A 23,539-nucleotide genomic window follows, 5' to 3' on the forward strand; every position below is an offset into this window, starting at 1 on the left:
GTGCATTAATATTATCACTGGTTTTGGGGGATGCTCTGTATAGAACACACTATTTTTTTAGAGGACTTATTTAGAAAAGCAAAACTCATACTACAGTAATACACAGTGAATGCCTTTTTTAAAATGCTAAAATTTAAATTATAAGTTTATAAAAAAAATATTTTTTGGTAAACATAATTATCCATGCCTCACACAAACACATGTAAACAGTGTTTACATGCAGCTACACAGTTTCTCATTTGGTACCACACACATGTACAGGCAGGGTGGATAAACCAGAAAAGCAAAAGACATAGGAAGTTTGATCTTCTGGCTTTTTTTTTTTTTTTCACTCTGAAAGCTAAGTAAAATGTTAGTTGCTGTTTTTCAGTTTTAGATGGGTTGTTGCTAATTTTGCTACTAAGACATGTTGTCTGTCCTTGTTGCTTTCATTCAGCCTTCACTGTAAACCCGGATAAGTTGAATCTACTTAAAAAAAACAAGGTAACTTGTTGCCTTAAATTTTTTAAGTAATGAAACAGTTGAATAAGTGCAGGGGACTATGTTCAGTGTACTCGAGACATTTTGGAATGGAATGAAAGATCTAAGTTGAATGTACTAATAACAGAGTTTCAGTAACTGAAGATACTTAGTTTGAGCAATCACCACCCATTTATTTAACTAAGTTAATTAACTAAGTAAGCACTACTCCATTTCCAATTGAACTAAATTGTATGTTCTAATTGACCAAACTTATCTTTTATAGCTCGTGAAAAAATAAAATGTCTTTTGATCAATCAATTAACCTATCAGTTTCATGTTCATGGTGGGGTGGGGGGGTTGGAGCCTATCCCAGCAGACAAGGCAGTAAGATGCAGGGTACACCCCATACAGGTCACCAGCCTGTTGTAGGGCTGACACAGAGAGAGATAGACAACCATTCACACCTGTGGGCAATTTAGAGTGACCAATTAACCTAACCCCAGTAACTGCACGTCTTCAGATTGTGGAAGGAACCCCATACAGACACAGGGAGAACATACAAACTCCACACAGCAAGAGGCCCAGATCAAGGTGGAATCAAACCCAGACTATTAGATAGCTATTCTAGCTGTGAGGCAGCAGAGCTAGCCACCAAGCCACCGTGCTGCCCAATAACAAAAATATTTTTTACAGTGTTGAACTGTGTCTGTTTAAATTTGGTAAATAAACAAACATGATAAAACTCAGCCCTGCTGACTGCTGGTACATTAACATTTACAAATAACGTTTGTCCATGGAACAATAAAAAACTGTACCAGAGAGCGTTGTGAACAAAACCAAACAAAAGGACCAAATATCTGCTATTTCAAACTCCACACAGCGAGAGGCCTGGGCCAAGGCGGACTTGAACCCAGGCCTTCTACCTGTGAGGCAGCAGTGCTAACCATCATGCCACCATGCTGGTGCTCATTAGTTCAGTCTTTTTAAACTGGTATAAACTAGATTTTTTAAGCAGGTGCAAAACTTGATGATATTAAGTTGTTTGAACTCAAACACATGATTGCAATAAGATAGACCATCAAAAAGTACAGTCTACTCAGCATTAACAAGTAATGTTCTCATTCTAGGTAATTTTAAGTAAAATGAACTCAATATTTTTAAGTGGAATCAAAATCTGGGTTTACAGTGTTGGTAACATAGGGGTCCCCAGTAGCCTGATATCAGACAGAATTACACTGCGATAAAAAGTCAGCACAATGCAGGAAATGGAAGATGTGATACTCAAAATTTCCTTGGTGAGGAACACTGTCACCCTACCCCACCACCAATGTTCAGATGAAACCTATAACTCGTGTTTCTCTTATTTTATTCCTCTTAAATAAAGACCATTGAAGCAGAATTATACATTTATTTAACATATTCCAACAATTTTTTGAAAACCTGCACGTTTTGGTTTCGTGTGCGAATTCTAGTATAACTACTTTTACAACTGGACCACCCAAGAACTGAAATCATTGTCTTGCAGTGTCCCACTCCTAGGCTCTAATGCTTTAGTCCAGATCTAGCTCACCCGCCTACACTTTTCTGCGTTGTATGGCTTAATTTATTAATTTCTTATACAACTACCAGCTTTGTTTTTAATCATTTTACCATTTATGAGGAGTTGGTTGCCCAACAAAAGGGGGAGTCTTGCAGGGAGTCTGCTGCTCTTGGTTGGTATTCTTCCCCTTTAAAAAAACTATGCAGCCCTAGCGGCGGTATTATGTGGGCTCCCAGGGAAAAGTCTGCGGAGAGGGAGAGGGGGGGAAGAGCCGAGCTGGAGACGAGAGATCATGGCGGCACCTCTCGGACGGGACACCCTACCTGACCAGTGGTCGTATGGAGTTTGCAGAGATGGACGGGTCTTCTTCATTAAGTGAGCCGTTTTGCTTGTTCTTCTCCGGGTACTTTACGAGACGGTGTGAAGGTTGTTTTTATTTTTTGTTTTTTTTTTCTTCGTTGTTTTATTGGCTTTCAGTAACAGGTGTCTTTTCTTGCAGTGATAAAACTCAAAGTACTACTTGGCTGCATCCACGCACTGGCGAACCTGTTAACTCGGGACACATGATACGTTCAGGTACGCGATAAAATTATCTGATTTTGCAGGATACCGGGAGAATTTCTTTCTGCAGTATGTAGCGGGTCGTTCAACGTGTTATTGTTCGTGTTATAGATTTACCAAGAGGTTGGGAAGAGGGCTTCACGGAAGAAGGAGCCAGTTACTTTATCAAGTGAGTGGCTTTTTGTGCATTTTTTTTTTTGCCTTGTGTAGAAAAAAAAAAATTCAGCCCATGCAGGCGGTTGTTCGGTTTCAAAGTGCTCTCTGCTGCTGCTCTCTGCAACAACCAAACTACATTTAAGGCTGCATTGTAAACCTACCGATTTATCTAAAAGCTCTATGTTAATGACAGGCATGCACACACGATCATATGGATTAACACACAGCGGTCTCATTAGATACCAATTATCTCTGCCGGCATTGTGAACGGAAAGTGACAGAGCCCGGCAGGACAGGAAGAAGGCTATTAAAATTCTCCTCACATCCACCATGCAGGACCTCTACTCACTCCGATAGGTGTGCAGACTTGGGGTGTGTGTCTCTGTGTGGAGATGTGAATGAGAGAGAGGACTGTACAGGTTGGAGGAGAGGGGTGTGACCATGTGGTGACAGAGATGTATGGCATGATTGCATTATTGAAGCAGAGAGGGCAGAATTTTCAAAGTCACATGCAGCACTGTGAAGTTTTTCTTTTTCTCACATTTTCACATGAAAACAGCAAGATTCTGGTTGAAGGTCTGCTTCAGTGAAAGGCAGCAGAGACATTATTTTTTGTGTACTTAGAACTGCTATTATATTTACTGTAGTTGATATCATGCAGTGGATTATTGGATGCTGGTCTGTGGCTGTCAGTGTATATAAGACAGTTACTATGATGGGAACCAGTGGAGGAGAGCAACCTGGAAATCACACCAAAATCAATCAGATAGGTCATTAAAGCCTACTATGAAACAGACTGGAGACATCTGTGTTGTATATGGATCATGGTTACAAACTCTACATCCCTAACATGTTATCCTAAAGCCCTCTTAGTTTGCCCTGTTTGCTGCAGATGGAAGGCCTATATGGAGAATTTTACATCCTCATAGCTGCAGTCTCAGTGTCAGACTGGTTGTTATTCAGTGACACACAATACTCTTCAGATACCAGTTTGCAGCTCTGTATTAACAACACAGACACTTTGTGTCAGTGAGTGTTACATGTTACAATAATAATACAGATCAGACACAGGTAGTATTGCACCACACTAATGAATTTTTCTTTCCTTAAAGTGGCTTTAAAGTGGTTCAAGCTAACAAATTTGTTGTTGCTGACACGTATTGTGTACAGAATAAAAGTGGTCTTTGTGTTTCCCTCATTCGCTTATGTTTTCTCTGTAAGCACTGAGAACAATACGGCAGTGAAGTTGTGTGATATATGACATCCTAAATGTCAATGCTGTGAAATCACTCAGCTACTTGTTGCCCGTTTGGCTTGGTGGAAGGATCCTGTTTTGCCTTTGTTTCTTTGTTTTGGAGGTCTTATTTCTTGCGAGTTCATGCAGTAGAAAGGAACTCACCAGCACTGTTCTCTGGTACCTTTCAGCTTATTTTGAGCACCAGCTGACTTTTTTCCATGTTTCCAAGTTAATAGCTTTCACCCTTTGACATGGATGTGGGACTTGAGGTCTTGTGGTTTGTGGGGTCAGGCATCTGTGGATTGGGCTTGTACTGCTGCATCACTTTCATGCTCATTGTGATTAGGATCATTAAGCTTAGAGGGCATATCAATGCCTTGTGTTCTTTTTTGTGTTCCTGTGCAGTGTTTGAGGTGTGAGCGCACTGGTAGAGGCTGTTGTTGGGGAGCGTGTGTTTGGTTTACAACAGTTGTTGGTGCTACGTGTCCAAGAAACATCACCATGAATGCCAGGACTCAAAATTTACCAGCATAACTTTGCATTGTAGTATATTAAGTATGGCATATATTAAGAAATTAAGTATAACATATATTAAAAAGGGGCTTAAAGAACCAGACGTTTTGTGACTCAATACTATTTAACATATTTAGCTGATATATTTCTGCTCGTCCACTAAACAAGGTCACTGTATGTAAATGAGGTTATATACAATTCACTGCTTTACTGCTGCTACAGGTCCTAGTCTCATAACAAAGTGTGAATAATCACAAAAAGCAGTCTATTTTTTTTCAATGACAATTCTTCTCCATGAACATGAGTGCAAATTTGTAAGTAATGTATTTTCAATAGAAAGGTGCTATATTTTGTATCAGAAGCACTTATTTTTTCCAGAGAAAATGGGGAGGTGTCACAGTGGAAACAAAGAAAACAAAGCTTTAAAAAAAAATGTCACACCTGTTGTAGTTTTGAATTAATAAACCAAAAACGAGTTGTTGTTAATATCTAAGCCTAAATTAATAACACATTTAAGAATTACACAAATGATGTCTGAAAAACTGTGAGGTGTATGAATTAAACTTCGGTTTCTGGCATGAGTGGCAAAAATAGTTCACTCCACCACCCACCCCTCCGCATGTAAATGCAGAATTTTTGGGGATTTAAAAGTGGAAAATATTCATTTTGTGGACATGGACATGAGTCAGAGCGGGCTGATTAAAAGTCGTGTAGAGGGACACAAAAAAACTGTAGAATTCATATCCAGAAACACAAAGCGGCAGATTAAAGGTTGTGACCATTTCATGAACTGTCTTGCACTTTCTCTTTATGCTGGAAGGGGGGAAATAATTTCAGTTTTGTCTCCCTCTTTGTCTCGCCTCCTGTTAGTAGAGATGCACATAGGCAGCTCCACTCTTGCCACCACACAATTAACACTGCAGCAAGTGGATAGCACAGCCATCCACCCGTTACATTAAATTGTTCCCACCCCAACAAACAAAAACACACAGCACCACTGCCAACCAATCATAGTAAACTGATAATAAAATGAATGAACAAAAAACAAACAAACAAAAAGCTGCTAAAGGCATAATTTTCCTCAAGCTGTGCTATTAGTGCTGTTTGTTAGATTGCATCAAATCACCAAGCTGAATTTCATGAAACTTGGCAAAGAGATTAAGCATGGTGACATATAGCACTGTGCAGCATGCAGAGTGGGACCCAAACTGCACGACTTGGGACACAGGACGTGAGAAAGGCAGCTTTAATGCTGAAGACTTGTCCGAAAACAGAATCCAACAGAGCTGTGCTGGAACCAGGAATACAAACCAGGAACATGAGCAGAATTCAGGCAGAACACAGCACCGGGGAAGGAGGGACGACACAACACAGAACAGCAGGAGACAGAGGCAATATAAACACTCACAGGATAGAGCAGAGACAACAGGTGGGATGCACGACTGGAAACCATAGACATGACGACGCAAGGGAAGTAAACGAAACACAAGCCACAGAAAACAACAGTTACCACAATAAAACAGGAAACACAACTGAACAGGAAACAAGTGTTAATTTGACACAGGGGAGAAGAGAAGGACTAGACACGGGACAAAGGACAAAAGCAGACACGACTGGGACACTAAGGAACACAAAAGTGAACTAACTAGAAGCAACCTGCACGTGATCGGAAACTAAAAACTAACAAGAACTGAAACTCAGAGGAAGATACTACATCCACTCAACTTCAAAATACAGGAAATAAACTAAATACTAAATAGAACATGGACAAATAGAGAAATTCAAATGACAAACTAAATATACAAGGCCACAATGGAGGCACTAAAGAATAAGTAACATAAACAAGGTTGCAAAGAAGCAGAACTCAAACATGTCATTCACAAAATGCAAGGAAACGTTAACTTCACAGAAAACTCAAATGCCAGGGACCATGACACATGGGCAAAGGGAGAACCCATCAGCTTTTGAAACTGTGAAATCAGACACTGGCCTTGACAGGGGAAGAGCTCCCAAATTTTAGGAAAAGAATCACTTAATCCTCAGATACCTGGCAGTTTCTAGCACTCACAAGATGGGTTACTTATTACAACTTTATTTGGCAAAACTGAAACATTAATGATGGTGAAGATGGCTTCAGCTCAATAAAAAAAATGTAATGGGGCCGTCTACTTGGACTATGGATCTGTTTCAGACCATTAGAATGATTATGTATTATCTTTTAGTTGACAGGAACTCAGCGTTTAAAATGATTTATTTATCTTGCAGGGGTAACTTGTTTTCTGTGTAGAATTGGAGATGTTTTTTGTGCATGTGATGAATTAATCACAATTTAGCATCTTTGAAGGGGATCAGACTTTTAGCACGACTGTTTGATATGCTGTCTGTCTTGCTTCTTTTCTTAACTCTGAGCTTTCCAGGAAGTATGCAACAAAAACTCTGCACTGAAGTCTACATAGTGCTGCCCTGACAACAGTCAGTAGATTTGGTGTGTGTTGATAGTGGAACTTAGCTGACTTGAAGTACAAAGAAGGGATTGTTCTGACACAGTGGCTGTTGCAAAACTCACATTTGCTTACACCTCACTGTTGGTAAGCCATGCAAACCCCAGCCCTTAACTTTCTGGTTAATGGTTACTGATGTTGTGTTCAGTTTTCTGGAAGTGTAAGATTTTCAGACTTTATCAGCTGATCTAAGAATGATTTACTTAGGCTAGCATGTAGCACAAGTTAAGTATGTTTTCGCTATGAAATGTTAGTACATGTTAGTACAGTACATCTGAAACTCTCACATTATTATGAGACTTAACTGTGGAAAATGATAAAGTCATCCAACTTAATGGGTGAGTCTGTTGTCATGTGTGGCAGCAGATTGAAATAGAGTTCGTCAGGCTGTCATACTTCCGGCAAATCTCCCAGGGAGTGACCCAATTTCAAAACCATCTTCCAAAATCAACCCACTTCAATCCCTGAAGATAATGCCACAGATGAAAGAGGTCTGTGTCTTAAGTCTGATGGGTGTGGATTCATCTAAGTAAATGGAAAGGAAGACAAAGCTGAAAATTTAGGGATGGTAACAATTTTTAATAACCATCATGAATACTCGTTACAGTTGCAGCTTTACAATAACCATCCCCTGTTTATAGATGATGTTTGTACCTGTTGTACAAGGAGGCAGATGTGGTGGTGTATTTGACAAGACTGTGAACCTCTGTGCCTTCTGTTTCTCTCACTGATTAGCTTTGTTTTTACTTGCAGCAACTTTATTTATTGCACAGAAACTCAGTGCACTTAACGTAGCTACTTTCAACTGCTCCGCTGCCACAGCAGGTTGCTCCACATGTTTGATTTGGCAGACGTTCTTCCTGACACCAGATCCCCGTCTTGACACGACCTCAAAGGGGATTTGTGTCTCTGGAATCGATCCAGCGACCTTTCACTTGACAAGCGAATGTGTAAACCACTACACTAAAGATAAAAACCTAGGAAGCTAAGTAGGTCTACAATGCCTTAAGGCAATAAAAAACAACAAAAAACTTTAAAAAGAAATAAAATACAAGTCAACACACACACAATAATCAAGTGTAAGCCAGTGAGCATAAAGAAGATTTGAGTATGATTCTGATTGTAGACACAGTTGTAATTGACCTCAGGTCAGTATGCAGCTTATTCCAAAGAACAGGATCATAGTAACTGAAAGCACCGTCAGCACACTGAGATCTAATTCTGGGAGTAGTTAGTAGATCTGCACCTAACTTGTTTACTTTATCTTTGGCCATTCGATTGGTTAGGTCTTTTTACATAGTCAGATTTAGGAAAACACAAATATGACAACTCGACTGTGACCATGCTTTTGCCATCAGGGCCTCTCAGGTTTTGGAATGACCAGTCTGAGGAGATCAGGCTCACAGAATCAGACTTCCATTAAATCACTTCTTAAACACTTGCTTTTAACTGATTCTGTTACATCTGATTTCTTTGATCTTTTGGTTTTCGTTTTCATGCTAATTGCAAACTAATTGCCTCTAGTCTTTCATTTATTTAATTATATCTTTTATTCCCTTTGTTGTACATGTGTTTTTAGAGCTTTCTGTTTAAATCCTACCCCTTTGAGTATGCTGCTTTTGCACCTCTATTGAAGCACTTTATATACTAGCACATATGCTAGTATATGATAAATTTTATTATTATTATTATTATTACAAGTGAGCTCTGTGTCACTGTTGCATGATACATCATGAACTGATGCCAAAGGATACTCTGATCTGAGATGCCAGTACCTTTGACATGCAGTAACTTTTTTACATTACACAAAATAATAATATAAAAACAAATTATAATATTTCTAATGATTAGTAAACACTAGGTATTGTTATCTCATTGTTTGTAAAAGCTGGGGAAACTGAGCACACTTAGGTTCATTTTTGACCACTTCACTGGCACTCACTGAGCGTAAGAAATGTGCAATTCTATAGCTCCCCCAGGGAGAAAATTACCAGACCGAGGCACAATGGTGTCCTGTTGAGGACACAGTCCACATTGTTGAATGGGTTAACAATGTTGCGGGACAGTCTGTGGGGGAAGTGTTTAATTTCCACACTAAAACTCACATAGCCTTTACACTGAAATAGGCTTACTCAGCTTCTTTCTCAAATTTTTTTACTTGTCAAAAAGTTCAGTTAATATTTCATTGTTGCCTGAGATTTCTGATGAATATTTATCTTCCTTTTGTCCCACAGCTTGTTATGATTTTAGTTTGTGCTTGCATTTTTTTTAAAATAGCTGACTTTTTTGATCAGGACGCTGTGAGTTAATTAGCCATGAGATGTTTTGAAGAATTTTTTTTTTTAACAGGAAATGGAAAAAAAAAAAGAAGTTTAATGTCCCTACAGGCCTTTATCATAACACTGTCTTAATGAAGCTTTCTTTTTCTGCTAACACATCAAATCTATGCCTCATTGCTGAGGCCACAACATCATTGCCAAAATAGAGCTCAAAGGTTCATTAAATTAGCTTTTCCTCTCCAAATTTTAAGTTTTCTAATGTGAGATATGGACATGTTTAACTGTAAGGTTGCATTTTTTTGTTCTGTAAAACAAAACAAAACAGAAACCAAAAAAAAAAGGTACCTGGCATTAAGTTTGAAACTTTTAAAGTGAAGTCAAACTTTGTACCTGTCTCTGTGCAGGACCCTTCTTTCTGAAACGAGTCTCTGACAGGCATCACTTTAAAAAAAGTGTTTTCCCAACTGCTCCTCCTTGGCCCTGAGACAGGAAGCCAGTCCAGTTTCTTTGTTTCTCATTGAGGCAAAGAAGCAGGAACTCTCGAGTGACATGATCAAGCTTTTCATCCTGTCAGAAATGATCAACTGTCACATTAAGACGCAGAATGTGATGTCCTTGGATATTAAACCTTAACAATGTAATTTATTGACATTAGTGTGAGAGTGCATAAAGTTATGGTAGACGAGACTAACTACTTTTGAATGACCTCATGGATCTGATTGTAGAAGTAAACATAGATATTTTGAAAGTGTCTGGTGCCATGGGAGGTCATGAAGAAACATACTGGGATCAGTGCACAGCTTTTGTTTCAGCAAAGCACTGGTGAAGGTTAGTTTTACCTGAGAGTCATCAGCTCCACCATTATTTAATGGTGTAATTGACAGAAACATATTGGTGACACTGGGTATGTCATTAGATTCATACAGCCTCCTGTGGCAGATGTTTCAAGTGATTAAAATCCCAAACCAAAAACAGCTTTCCTCATTTCTGTGCTCCAGTGAGCAAATATTAATATGTGCAGATGTGCAGGTCTGCCCTCTCACTTGTTGTTTATAGCAGAGACTAAACCTTTTCCTAAGTGTTTCTTTATTGGAAATTACTGCTCTGCCCCCACATGTTTCATTTGCATTGTTCTTTTCTTGTCTACATTTGCCAACTGACTGTTAAACTGTATCCATTGGTCTCTACAGACGTCTATAGGAACCGTATTTTTGAAGCTGTGTCTTCAGAATCTGATAGCATCACTTTCAGTGTAGCCTCAGCACATTTGAATTGCAGGGTAACTTGGGAACCATTTATTTTTATATGTGTGAAAAACAGTTAAAAGTAATATTAGATTAATGAAAAACATTAGCTGACTCAGCAGTAGTCTAAGACAACATCCTAAAAATATGATACTTAGGCCTCGCAGGGTGTCAGTTTAGGTCTAGAATAATTCATTAACAACAGAGTGGTAGTGATGGCAGAGAGCTCACATTCCAACCCCAGAAAGAGGGATTTACACTCGACTCCTCTTTGGAAATACTTTTGAGTATTTAATTATTTCCCCTTCCATGTGGAGGAAAAGAGGATTTTTCTTTGGTCTGTGTTTTGCACAGCAGAGATTGCTCCGGCCATCACATGTCATTTTTATATGACTTTAGTTTATTTGTAATGTATAGGTTACTGCATCTTTAACAATATATGTTAATGTTTATGTATATGTTACTATACAAGTAGTTACAGCTCTTGTTGTCTTGTTTGTGTGAATAAAATGCACCATAATCAAATATCTAAATGATTCAAACTGGTCTGTGTTTTTTGGCTTATGACTCAAGCCTTATTTATTTATTTTTTTCTGGACAGCTGTTTGTGGTATGCTTGGAATTAAAATATGAACTCAACAGGCCTAACGCATTGCAGGGTATTCGAAAGAGCAATATGATATCCTGCTCTTTTGCCAGTCTACAAAATATCTTCTTGCATTCTTTTTGTCCTGTGTGACTCTCACTCTCACATGCATGCAGCCTACATGGACAACACATTTTCCTCAAACAGACACACCGACAATATGGCAAACTTGCCTAGAAGCATGAAATATTAATCTGTGAGAGTGGCGACAGCGGGCGTGATAACGTCATCTAAGCAGCAAATGCAGGGACACTGAAATTGATATTTGGACTCTTGGCCAAGGAATTGCAAATGTGTTTTTAGTGAGATAGCAGGTGCTCTCACTTTTGTGGGGTTATTGATGTTGACTGTATTATCAGTAGATCATGTCTAAAGCTCTTATGTTTGTGCATCCATCTTCATGGCTTACTTGTGAGGCAGCCAGGACCTTTATTTGAGGTCAGAGTGATTTTCTAAAAAAGGGCTTTATTGTCAATATCATGTCCACAATGACTTATTACAGCAGTTGTGACAGTTAAAAAATAATGTTCAGTACTGCTTGGGCCTACAAATAGGGATGGAGACTGAAGCAGGGGACTGAATAAAGATGATGAAAACAAAGAGTAGATTTAGTGTCTGGTACAGTAGACTTTTGTTCTGCAGAATACAGAGGAAGCTTTCCATCAGGCCTTGTTTGGATTTGCAATATTTAACCCGGGAGCCTAACAGCTGCAGGCCTGAGGTGTGCGCGGTGTGATGATGTACGTTATGTAGAATGAGTCACTCACTGTCTGGATAACTTGAGCAGGTTCAGAAGTCAGAGCTGGAGCAGCAGGAGTCAGAGCAGAAACAGGGCAGGGGAGATGCCCGAGCCGGGATGGGGACCTGCTGTTGCAGTTGTCTGCCCCTTAGCAGCGGGGCTGACTGGGCTGATCATGAAGCACAGGTAACTGCTGAGCTGGAGGACTCTAGTTTGGTGGAGAAGGAGAGGCAGACTGAGACAAGGTAATACTTGCACTTGAATTGTATCTCTGTGCCAGATTAGTGCTTTTATGTCACTATATTGCTATGTTTATGGTAAAGTATGGCAACTTTGACTTTAACCAGGATGCAGAAACATATGACAAAAATCAAAATATGCTGCATTTTTTTTTTTTGTTGTCAAATGCTATTTATTGTATCACTCTTTTCAAGTTGTTAAAGAAAGCAGCTCTGGACCTTAGTAATTTCAGCTACCTCTCTGGAGGAAATGCAGTTTGTATACTCTTTCTCTCTGATTAAATTCAGATGACAGTTCTTTCTGCCGCATTCTGTCAGAGCCTGAGTGTGACTGGAGCCACTGCAGAGAGAAGCAGGTCCCACCGTGTCCTCATCTCACCAGATGGGTGACAGGAGAAGTGATTAGTTGGCACAAAGGAAAGATGGATGTTCTATAACATGGGGAAATGAGGGCATATTGTTGAACTTACATTTTCTTTGTGGAATACTTTCCGTTTTGTCCAGCCGTTTCCAGCGTTTGCTTTAAAGTAATGAACAGTATAAAGGTTGTTTAAATGTGGGCAAGTCCTACTGTGTCGCCACAATTACAGGAATGTATTTTCAGTGAAACTGTGTCCACTTATTAAAACTGCACAAAAAGTATTTTAGTTTTATAACTCTGTGCATTTCTAGTGTGCTGTGAAACTGCAACAGAACATGTGCTTCAACTACCACAGACAATGAGCAATTTAGTTGAAGGAAGGATTTGGGTTCAAACCTGCTGGTCTGCCAGGTTTTCTGTGTAGGGTTTGCATGTTCTCCTTGTGACTGTGTGGGTTTCCTCCTGCAGTCTAAAGCTGTGAGTGTTAGGCTAATCGGTAAGTCTAAATTGGGTGTGGATGTGAACTGTCTCTCTCTCTCTCTCTCTCTGTTAGCCCTGTGATGGATTGGTGACCTGTCAAGGGTGCACTCCACCTCTTGCCAGTTGTCAGCTGTGATATGTTCCACTGCACCTCAACCCCTTATCCAATCCACCTGAACTGGATTAGCAGTTAAGAGGATGAATGAATATATGTACTGTTATTAAGTGTAGTTTACAACTATTAACATGGGCTTCAAATTCAACATGAAAGCTCTTGCATAAATCTGGGGTGCTTTAGCATTTTCGGGTCATTGCTTCTTTTCTTTTTCTGTCTTTTTTTTAAAAGCAGGCAGCAATTTTCAGCAGGGAAGCTGTCCGTATGCTACCTACCAACCACAAAAAGGCAAACAATAAGTTTGTGACTAGTGGGCAAAGTGACCCACTTGATATTAGATTCAGAAGCTGACTAAGCTATCAACCAAGGGAATATTAATAGCCAGAAACACTGCCAGTGCTTAGTTAGGCTCTAACACAGCTGTGTACTAAAAAAAAGTGGTGAAAGGAAAGGTGATAGCATGTCAGCATTTACAGCTTGTTATGCTAATCCAAGTGGAGAAAAAATGTTATTATAAAGTTGCATATTAATTACTGCAGTGCATTCGACAATGCACATGTGCCTCCTTTATCTGAGTGCAGAGTTGCTCACAATTTCTAATCATGATGTGTGATTTACTGCTGATATATTCCGGGAGGAGTATTATACGAAAGCCGAAAAACCAAACAGTTTAATAAGCTTATGTTAGCAGCAGATTGAGTGTATAAGCTGTGAGAAAATGTTGCTCACTGTGGATTACTTGATTTAATATTGCTGTTCCCATTAATGGAATATTGAGTGTGAAAAAAAAAAAAAAAGAAATGAAAAGGCTGGCCTGGCCACTGCTACTGAGAGCAGATGTGAGGATTAGAGCAGTTTCTCTCACTGCAGCATTTATCGAACACATTGACCACACAGCAGTGTGATTTCTCGCAGACCAATCCAGTTTAATTTGCCTTATTGCAGAGATGCATGGCCAAATTTGTATTCATGAGCCTTCTTCCCTTAATGCTTCTTTTTTTCCCTTAATGCTTCTTTTTTCCTATTATCAATCTTTGTGATTGATGAATTAAGCCTGCTGTGACCAGGCGTTGCCTCCAACCATTGTGTGTAAGTTGTATATTGATGAAAAAGTGCTAATTTTAGTACTTTATTAATATTTTTTAACCCGAGGTCTCAGAGATGGTGCACCGCCCTCATCTACCACTGGATCAATGAGACGTGTGGTGCTGTTTTGCATGTAGCCACTAGATACTGCTGATGAGTCTTTGTATAGTTGACAAAGACTCGGCAGTTTGATGGTTTATCACACATTTCACCTCCTGTGATGACAAGGTCAGATGGCAGAGATTACGCATAAAATGTTGAATAGGGTATAATTTTATGATGGCTTCATCCTCTGACAGGCTCTAACTCAGGCTTGAGTTACATGTCTTGATGTCTTTACATGATATAATCATTTACCAATCATCTCACAGTCAGACTACCCATTTCTTGTATTTTTTTTGTAATGCATCATTAAAAATCAGTATTTCCTGTCTCTCTGAACTATTTTAGCATGGTAACTCAAGATGTGATGCATTTCCAAAGCCTTTTTTTGGGTTCTCATGTGCTAACTAGATGGATCAGATACAGTATATTGAAAGCAGCTTTAATTTGCTATACGGTAGCCAGCATAAAAGCAGTGTATGGACTTCGACATTGTATGGCTTGACCTACCCTCAGGTTTGACCACTGTCATTCAGCCCTCTGCTCTTATCTATATGTCTGTCTATGGATTATTGAACTGGCACTGTAGCAGCCTGCGCCAGCCACTCAGGTCTGCTCTCCGTCCATCCCTCGCTCCCTCAGGCTGGCTGGGATGTGATCTGATAAAGAGGACTCTGGGTGAAACGGAAGTCTCTGGTTGCAGTCAAAAACCAAGGTCAGCACTTTGCTGGACAACACAAAGAGGTGATAACTATTCATCTGCGATGATAAAAAAAGAGTCACAGCTTTAGAGTTTAGTCGCAGGCCCTTCCCCTTTTCTCGTCATCAGCTTCTACATAGACACTAAACAGCAAAGTATTATTTTATTATTCCCCTGTGAGCATAAGTCGAGCTGCATTCTATAAGGGCCTGCAGTCTTACTGATTGATCAAGAGCAGAGAGAGAGGGCTGAAACAGCAGTTATACTCCTATCTGACACCCCTCTTTGTCTTCTTTCTAGCACACCCACCAGCATACACTTTAACAAGCTCAGTTTTCATATCTTAAGAGTGCAGAAAGGGTCACTCCCTTTTGGTTGTCTTCAGAATCAGGACAGATTTCGACATTTGAGGCTTTTTAAGTGGACTCACTGCATTCCACATCTGATCACAAGCTGGTGAGTAGCAGCATGCACAGATGTAGGATTTTATAGTTTTTACACACATACCAGGAGTATGATGATTAGTCTATTTTAGATTTATTTAGTGAATTTAATGTCCAACATAGTTGTCTTTGGACAAAAAATAGAATAGCTTGTTTTACAAAGAGTTTCAACTTCTGAAGAGCAGCATTGTTCTGTCTGTTGTTATCTTCATCATATGTATACCGCATTAAAATTGAAGCATTGCTTTCTGCTCTTTTATTACTTATCTAAGTATGTAAAGAAGGGAATTTGCATTCCCTTCTATGCATATAAATAGATTTCTATTACAGATTAATTTCAGTAGTTTCACATTTTATGAAATGCTACTGCTTGTGTGGCTAGTGTCCAGGTGCTCTGATCTTTCACCTCCTATAAGTAATATCACAGTGGTAAAATGCAAGTGTGTTACTAGTAACATTTCTGCATCCAAAATCTCAAAGCAGGAAAGTAATAAAAGCAAAATGTAGTATTTTATGTAGTAAGAAAACGGTACTAATTTCTGGTAGTGCATAATGCAATGCAGTGATTGCTCTTCTGGTGTATTAATATTTAAATCCTACTGGATGAATATTGCTAATATATTCTATTGGATAGTTATCTCTGCCAAGGAGGTTATGTTTTTGGTAGCGTTTGCGTGTGTGTACGCGTGTGTCATTCTGTCTGTAAACACGATAGCTTGAAATATTTTGAATGAATTCTGATCAAACTTTGTAGGGGTGTAGAATTAGGTCACGTTAACAGTCCATTCAAATTTGTCTTAGATCCACAAAGGTCTTCAAGGTCAACTTAATGATTTATTGGTCCAAAACTGAAAAATGTGGGGACTGTAAATATCACATTACTTTGGACCTCTGACTTCTTTTCAATGTCAAATAAGGTCAAACTTTCATAAAATATATCTTTATCTTTTATCTTTAAAACTCCGCTTAAAATTCTACTGCATTTAGGAAATGATACTTGTATATGGGGATTCTAAATATCACATTATAGTTTACACCCAATTATTGTGTTACATTTGACCTCTGCCTTTCTTTTAAGTTGACCCAAAAATGTGTTCTTTAAAGAAAGTATTGTCAAGAGAAAGAGAATGAGCTGCCTAGTTAGTTAGAAATATTCTGTAGCATAATATTATACAATAAGCTTGTTATTCATGTCCAGTTATTTATAAATCAATGCCTATTATCAATTACCTACTCCTATATAATGTTTGTGTACTTAAAATGAACATCTGTAATGCTGCCCTTATCTGTTTTTTGCTGCACTACAAAGTTCTTAAAGTATTTTTAAGAAGAACAAAGAACACTAAATGAATATATACAAAATACAATACTATTCCCTTAACTCTTAATAATTCACTTTAATATTTCACTCATTAGATGGGACTGTATAATTTGATATATAGTCCTGATGAGTTTTTGAGGTTACACCTGTAGCCGTTGTTGCTATATACCCAGCAATATAACAATAACCATGACATTTAGAAGCTCTTTGATATCTGATGTGATTTATATGTTGGAGTTATTCCATGCAATGAAATTAACTACCATAAAAACTACCAGACATGTGCAATACATTACAATAATGAATATTTTTGAAAGAGGGACCAAATGCACAACTCAGATTGCATTTGGTGATGGTCAGACCCAGACGTCTGTCAGACTGGTATTATCCCCACAGTGCTGAAGAGGACTTTAATTGCTGTGTGATGCTTTTGACTCCTGGGGTATGCAAATGAGATGTGAAGGAGTGTGGAGATGGATGAGAAAGTGCAGCAGAGGGTGAAACTAAGGAAATGAGGGCAACATGTTCATGTGTCTATGTGTGCTCAGGTACCATCAGCTTAATTTTCACTTAAAACCTAACTGCCTTAATAGCCGATTGCTGAAATTTGACGCATGGCAGAGTCATATTAGTCTGTTTGGGTCATAGTCATCACTTAAATTTTCTGGTGTTATCTTATGTCTCCCCTACTCACAGTCTCCCCCTTTCATCTTTTCTCTATGTTTAAAGTAATCTTGTTGGACATTATTGTCCTACAGTGCATGTGTGTAACATCGGAGGAGCTGAGGTCATCTTTGCAAAAGAAAAACATCACTGGAAGATCATTTGTAGTGACTGGTAACATGCAAATGTGGAAACTGATAGCCATTACAGAAATATTTTATAATGGCATAAACTTTAGTCATCTTCTTTTCATGTTCTAAAAATTTCCCTCATACTAGCTGCCAGAATAAGAGTTTACACCATAGTATATAGTATACTTCTAATACTTATTTCAGCTCAGGTCAATTTTAATAGTATAGCTCTAAATCACAACAATAGTAATTGCAATGCACTTCCTATTGTAACAGTTTTATAGATGCAGATTTAACAGATGACTGGGAGGCACAGCCATCTGTTTCAAGCAAATGGAAAGAGAAGAGCATAGAGAGATGACGAACAACAAACATGACAAAGCACAAACTGTGGGAGTGAAAAGACACAGTTAATGACATCCAGCAGTAGCATGGGGGTAAAAGCGAGGGGAAAAGAGGAGAGGTGCTCAGTACATCATGGTAAAACCTCCATCTGCTTGAGCCTATTGCAGCATAACTAAGGCTTTATCAAAGAAATAAAGAAAAACATAAGCCTCGTCACACGAGAGGGGGCCTGATGTTTGAATATCCCAGCTCTCATTCTAAGCTCTCATTCTACTTTTTATAACTTTAGGAATCATAAGTAAGCCTGCACTCTGAGGGTAAAGTGCTGTATTGGGATAATGTGGTACCATTAGGTATTAAAATACTAATGGTACCTTTCAAATTCCATACTTTTATACTCTACTGAAACATAAGCACGTAGTGAGCACAGGTCGGCAACTTTCTGCAGAGTCAATCAGTAGAGAGCTTCATAGAATGGGTTTCCATGGCTGAGCAGCTGCATCCAAGCCTTACATCACCAAGCGCAAAGTGTTGGATGCAGTGGTGTAAAGGACACCAGCACTGGACTCTACAGCAGTGGAGACGTGTTCTCTGACTGCACTGTGTCAAAGTTTGGTGGAGGGGGAATTATGGTGTGGGGTTAATTTTCAGGAGCTGGGCTCTTAATGCTTCAGCATACCAAGACATTTTGGACAATTTCATGCTCCCAACTTTGGGGGAACAGTTTGGGGATGGCCCCTTCCTGTTCCAACATTTCTGCACACCAGTGCACAAAGCAAGGTCCATAAAGACATGGATGAGTGGGTTTGGTGTGGAAGAACTTGACCAGCCTGCATAGAGTCCTGACCTCAACCCAACAGAACAGCTTTGGGATGAATTAGAGTGGAGACTGAAAGCCAGGCCTTCTCATCCAGCATCACTGTCTGGACCTCACAAGTGTACTTCTGGAAGAATGGTCAGAAATTCCCATGAACACACCCTTAAACCTTGTGGAAAGTTGAATCTGTTATACCTGCAAAGGGTGGGCCGACAGCATAGTAAACCCTGTGGATTAAGAATGGGATATCACTCAATTCTTATGCATGTGAAGGCAGATGAGTAAATACTTTTGGTAATATAGTGTATTTTGTACTGGGCTTTAGTGCAGCCCCTCTGTTTATCCTGTCTAAAACAAGTCCTTTTAAGCCCAGTTTTTCAAGCTTTTTTTCTGTTTGGCTGCTCCTCCCTGACAAGGTTTGAACAGCATACGGGTGGGGGTTCTGTGTACCTGAGATGAGCATATTAATGATATTATTTCATTGAGAGTATACAGATTTAAAAGTAGAAAAAACTGTTTGAAACAAAGTGTTTAGAGCAGCCTGGAGTCTGGGCCTTTGCACATTGACTGACTGCATTTTATAAACTTTGGCCAAGTTTTCATATGAGCAGCCACCACTGAAACAGTTTATCTATTAGAGAAAGTAAGGAAAAGCATAATAGTTCCCCTTTTAGATATGATGGGACACATGTATTGTGGAGAAGGATTTTAAAATAATTCCTGGATTTTACAGAGAGCCAGTGAAGAGAAGCTAATACAGGAGAAATATAATCTTTTTCTCCAGTCCCAGTTAGTACTCTCACTGCAGCATTTTGGATGCTGTTACCCACTCTTTCACGTTTCCTCACTCCCCAGCTCTTTTTCTTACTTTATTCCTTATCCATCCTTCTTTCCTTCCTCCCCCCTTTTTATGCTGTGTAGTGGGTGCATGACTGCAGAGGGAATGGAGCAAAGAAAGCATCCAGTTCAGGGAAGTGCTCTGACGACAGAGCTCTGCTGAGGAGCGCATACATTAGAAGAGCGAAGAGGAGAAAAAGAGTACCATTAAAGGGAGGGAACGAGGGAAGAGATTATGATTATATTGTAATGGCTTATGCTTTGTACCTGCGGTGTTAGTTGGCGCTTTGGGACCCCTTGAATGATTTATTGCTGAGGTTGACTGACCTTGATAATACCAATCACAAGACTATCACTCTCAGAAACCGGGGACAGTTCAGTGGTTGCATATATTTTTAGTTCCACCTAAGCCGCCTGGTACAGGCGGGAAAGAGGATGTTTTGAATGAACTGACGCCACGGGGCTCAGCAGAGGACGTCAGCAACAGCAGCACTACCAGCTGAGAGAAGTACACATACACAGGCACCACTGAGACGCGCACAGCACAGCAAATCATAGACCTGCAGCTAACATGCTGGGCCAGCCAGGACAATCAACCTCACACGTCCCCTACAAGAGGCAGCCGGTGTATTGGGCGACTCACAGGTGTGTATCCCAGCCCCTCTCCTAGCACATAAATGGGACTGTATTGCTGCGTAGCTTCTCAGGAGGTGTGTGTGCTAAAGCTTTTCAGCAGCCAGGAAATAAAATGCTTTAGGTTGTTTGTTGTAAACCGTTTGTAGAAAGTCTATGTGCAGGCAGGAGAATTCAGATGCATGCTAAAGTGTCTGACATGTTTTCATTGCCAACAAGGCATCTGGCTTTTTATGCCTTTATAAACCTTCTGATTGCTTTTGGAGGGTGCATGTATCTGTGTGAATTGGATCAGTCTTTACAGGAATGAAGAGGCAGAGAGAGAGAGAGAGAAAGAGAGAGAGATGCTCACTGCAGTGCCTCATGATCACAGGTCACTGATTGCTGTGTTGATGTCAGCAGAACTGTGATCCCTTGGGCTTATATACGTTAATGTAGATGTCTCTATAGGCTAGACTATTGCAGAGGTTTAATGCAGTCCTAACTTCAGAGTGAGCCAGACGTGTAAAAGAATGTAGTTTACATGGGATTGCTCCTGAATTCTCGACACACTTGCTGTTTGTCAGGGCCCAGCGCACCAGAACACAGAATCACAGGGACATGCTTTCAGTGTGCAGACACACATCACATCTGCTGTATGTTACATGTTTCTTACACACCTTAAATGCTCTGTGTTACACTTTTCATCTATGCACTGACCAACTGTTCTATATTTCAAACTACATGCTGTGGGTGTTTGACTTAAACCGAAGACTAAAGTGTTACGTTAGTATAAATGTACAAAATTGATCATATATAATTTATACAGCAGCATAAAGTATGCATGCTGCTGATGTACACAGACAGCTTTACATTAACATAGCCTGAAGTACAGGGATTTACGAATGGTCAGATTTTCGGGTATATGAAAAGCCAAAGAGCAGCTTAAAGCCTGCAATTTTTGAAGCTGTGCTTTGGTTTATTGGTGTGGCTAATATCACCTTTAAATGGGATGTGGCATGGACACCATCCATTTATTGATCTGTGCAAACTACATCAAGCTTATTGCCATTCTGTCAGGGTCTTTATGTTAGCTGAAGCGATAGGGTTACTTAACCTGTTTATCATTCCTACATATGCTTCTGCATTGGCCAGACCTCCCGCAGCGCTCTCTGCCACAGAGGCAGTAAACACAACACTGCAGAATTTCTTCTAAGATCAGCAAATAACAGAGCGTGACGGCTTGGACCATCTTTGAATCAATAGTTTTTTTAATTGCAGGATACTACATTTACAACATAGCAGAAATAAATTTTGAAATAAAATTAATGAGCCTCTTGTGAGTTTTCTCCAGATCTGTGCAGCGGTCTGGTTTTAATGGATTTTGTGATGCTCACCTTTAACTTTAGCCTAGTTCTGCTCAGGGTGTTGAACATCTGACTCAATGTTTAGTTCACCAAAACACTTCCAGTAACATTGACTGCCGCCCAGTCACACCCACACAGCTCATCCTTCCTGCTTCAGTTCTCGGCCACAGGGTGGAATGTGGCCAAAAGCCATAGTGCTTCATTTGTATGCTTATCTGACATAGAGGTCATGTCTTTGATTGAATGGATGGCGCACTTCAGGCTGAAAAATGCAACACCAAAAATAGGTGCAGTGGATAGAATACCTTTGAATACAAGGGAAAAAAGGGAGGTGACCCCCCACCCCCCAAAAAAGGACAGACATACTGTACTGCACATTTTCAGAGAGACTTGCTACTTCTAAGAATAGACATAATGGTGAAACTTAACAGAAGGTTAAAGCATTTGAAAAGGGAGTGTCTTCTTGGTGATCATGACCTTTTAAATCCCTCAGACTGTTATTTAGCTGAGCCTCTGTGAGTGGGATAGAAATTCCATGGAAGGGACTGTTCTAGTAAAATCTCCATCCCGCTATCCTGCTGGCTGCTAAGAGTTTTCGAGCTGTGCACCAGATGTGGCCTACCTTTCCTACCTCAGTAAACCTACTAAGTCACAGCAAGCTTTCCCCACATACAGAATACAGAGGGCTAAAAATAGCCTTCATTTACCCTCTGCCAGTCAAGTGGAACCTCACCTAATTAATATAATCCATCAGTTTAATTTCCATGTTGAAATGATAATGTGATTGCATGCATGCTTTAGCAGTCAAGAGGGATGGATGCAACAAATTATTACATGTTTTTTAAAAAATGGTAACAGTGCATTATGTTGTAATAATGAATATTTGATGTGTAATCATGCAGTCTAGTGATCAAGGTTTTAATGTCATCACTGTGCTGCTCTTCTGGTCTCAGTAAGGGAATACCAGAAAAAAAAAACCTTACAGGAAACTGAAACTGCTTTTATAGGTAATTGTGCAGCAGACATGAAGCTTGTCTGCATTCTAATTGATGTTGTTTGGGTGGTGGACTGCCAGGGCCTTTGTGTGCGGTGCCTGGGTGTTGTTCATTGCCAAAGAGCACTGCAGTCGTGGAGTAGCTGTGTTTTGTCTTAACCCCGTGTATCTCTGTAATATAACTCCCCAGTGGGAGTGTGTTCATTGGCTGCCTGTACTCTGCGTTGTGTCTTCTCAGATTCTGTAATGAGAACTGCAGGAGAGAGGTTTCTCTAAGCCTCAGGCAATCTGGGCACAGGTAGCTCCCAGAACACAGAAGGAGCCCATTCAGTCATGCAAAGCAAAGAATGTGACAGAAGAAAACATTCACCATCCTTGATGAGATTTCAGAAATGTCTTTGTTAGTATAGATATACTGTACACATTCAGTGGTAAAGATAGTCCTACTGAGGCTAAAAAAAAAAAAAAAGTGCTTTGCTATACAAACTTGGACAGCCTCAGGCCTAGGATTCTCTGCAGCAAATCATTTTTTTTCATGCTGCTTATTAAAAAACACGCTAAAAGAACTTGAAGACTGTCACTAAATGTAATTGAAGACACGTACAATAAATATAACTTAATTTTTCAGCATCTGGCTGATTTCATACATTCCTTTGGGTTTGTGTGTGCGTGTGTGCACGCATGCTGGTCGGGGTTAAGTAGAGGGTATTTAGTGGTGGGATGATATAATAAAGTCTCTGACACTATTGTGTAAGAGATTTAGACGTGTTTCACAGCATGAGGGTTAGCTGAATCCGATTGTTAGAGGATCCAGTGGCTGTTTATCTGCTTCTCTGCTTTTGGACAAAAGCACTGGCAAGTGACATGGCTTTCACGAAATGTGGAAAACAGGGATTACCCTGGTTCAGATAATGTAAGCCTTAAGGCTACAATAAGATACAGCTATACCTGTTTTGTCTCGTGACATTGTAGCGAGCTTATGGTGACTGCAAGGCACATGACGACAGCTATCTGAAGCTATAATACCTTCAGGCTTGGATTGAGTCGT

At 39.7% G+C, this 23,539-nt stretch overlaps 1 protein-coding gene across 1 annotated transcript in view; it reads left to right on the forward strand.

Moving 5' to 3' along the window:
• Positions 1–2,289: 2,289 nt before the first annotated feature.
• Positions 2,290–23,539, forward strand: part of plekha7b (pleckstrin homology domain containing, family A member 7b) — an 84,258-nt gene continuing 63,008 nt past the window's right edge. Inside the window, exons 1-3 of the mRNA XM_030726462.1 lie at positions 2,290–2,377; positions 2,502–2,578; positions 2,675–2,732. Coding sequence (XP_030582322.1) covers positions 2,295–2,377; positions 2,502–2,578; positions 2,675–2,732 — 218 coding nt within the window. The 5' untranslated portion in view covers positions 2,290–2,294. The remainder of the gene's footprint in view (positions 2,378–2,501; positions 2,579–2,674; positions 2,733–23,539) is intronic.

Source organism: Archocentrus centrarchus, chromosome 3 (assembly GCF_007364275.1).
Source record: "Archocentrus centrarchus isolate MPI-CPG fArcCen1 chromosome 3, fArcCen1, whole genome shotgun sequence".
NCBI lineage: Eukaryota > Metazoa > Chordata > Actinopteri > Cichliformes > Cichlidae > Archocentrus > Archocentrus centrarchus.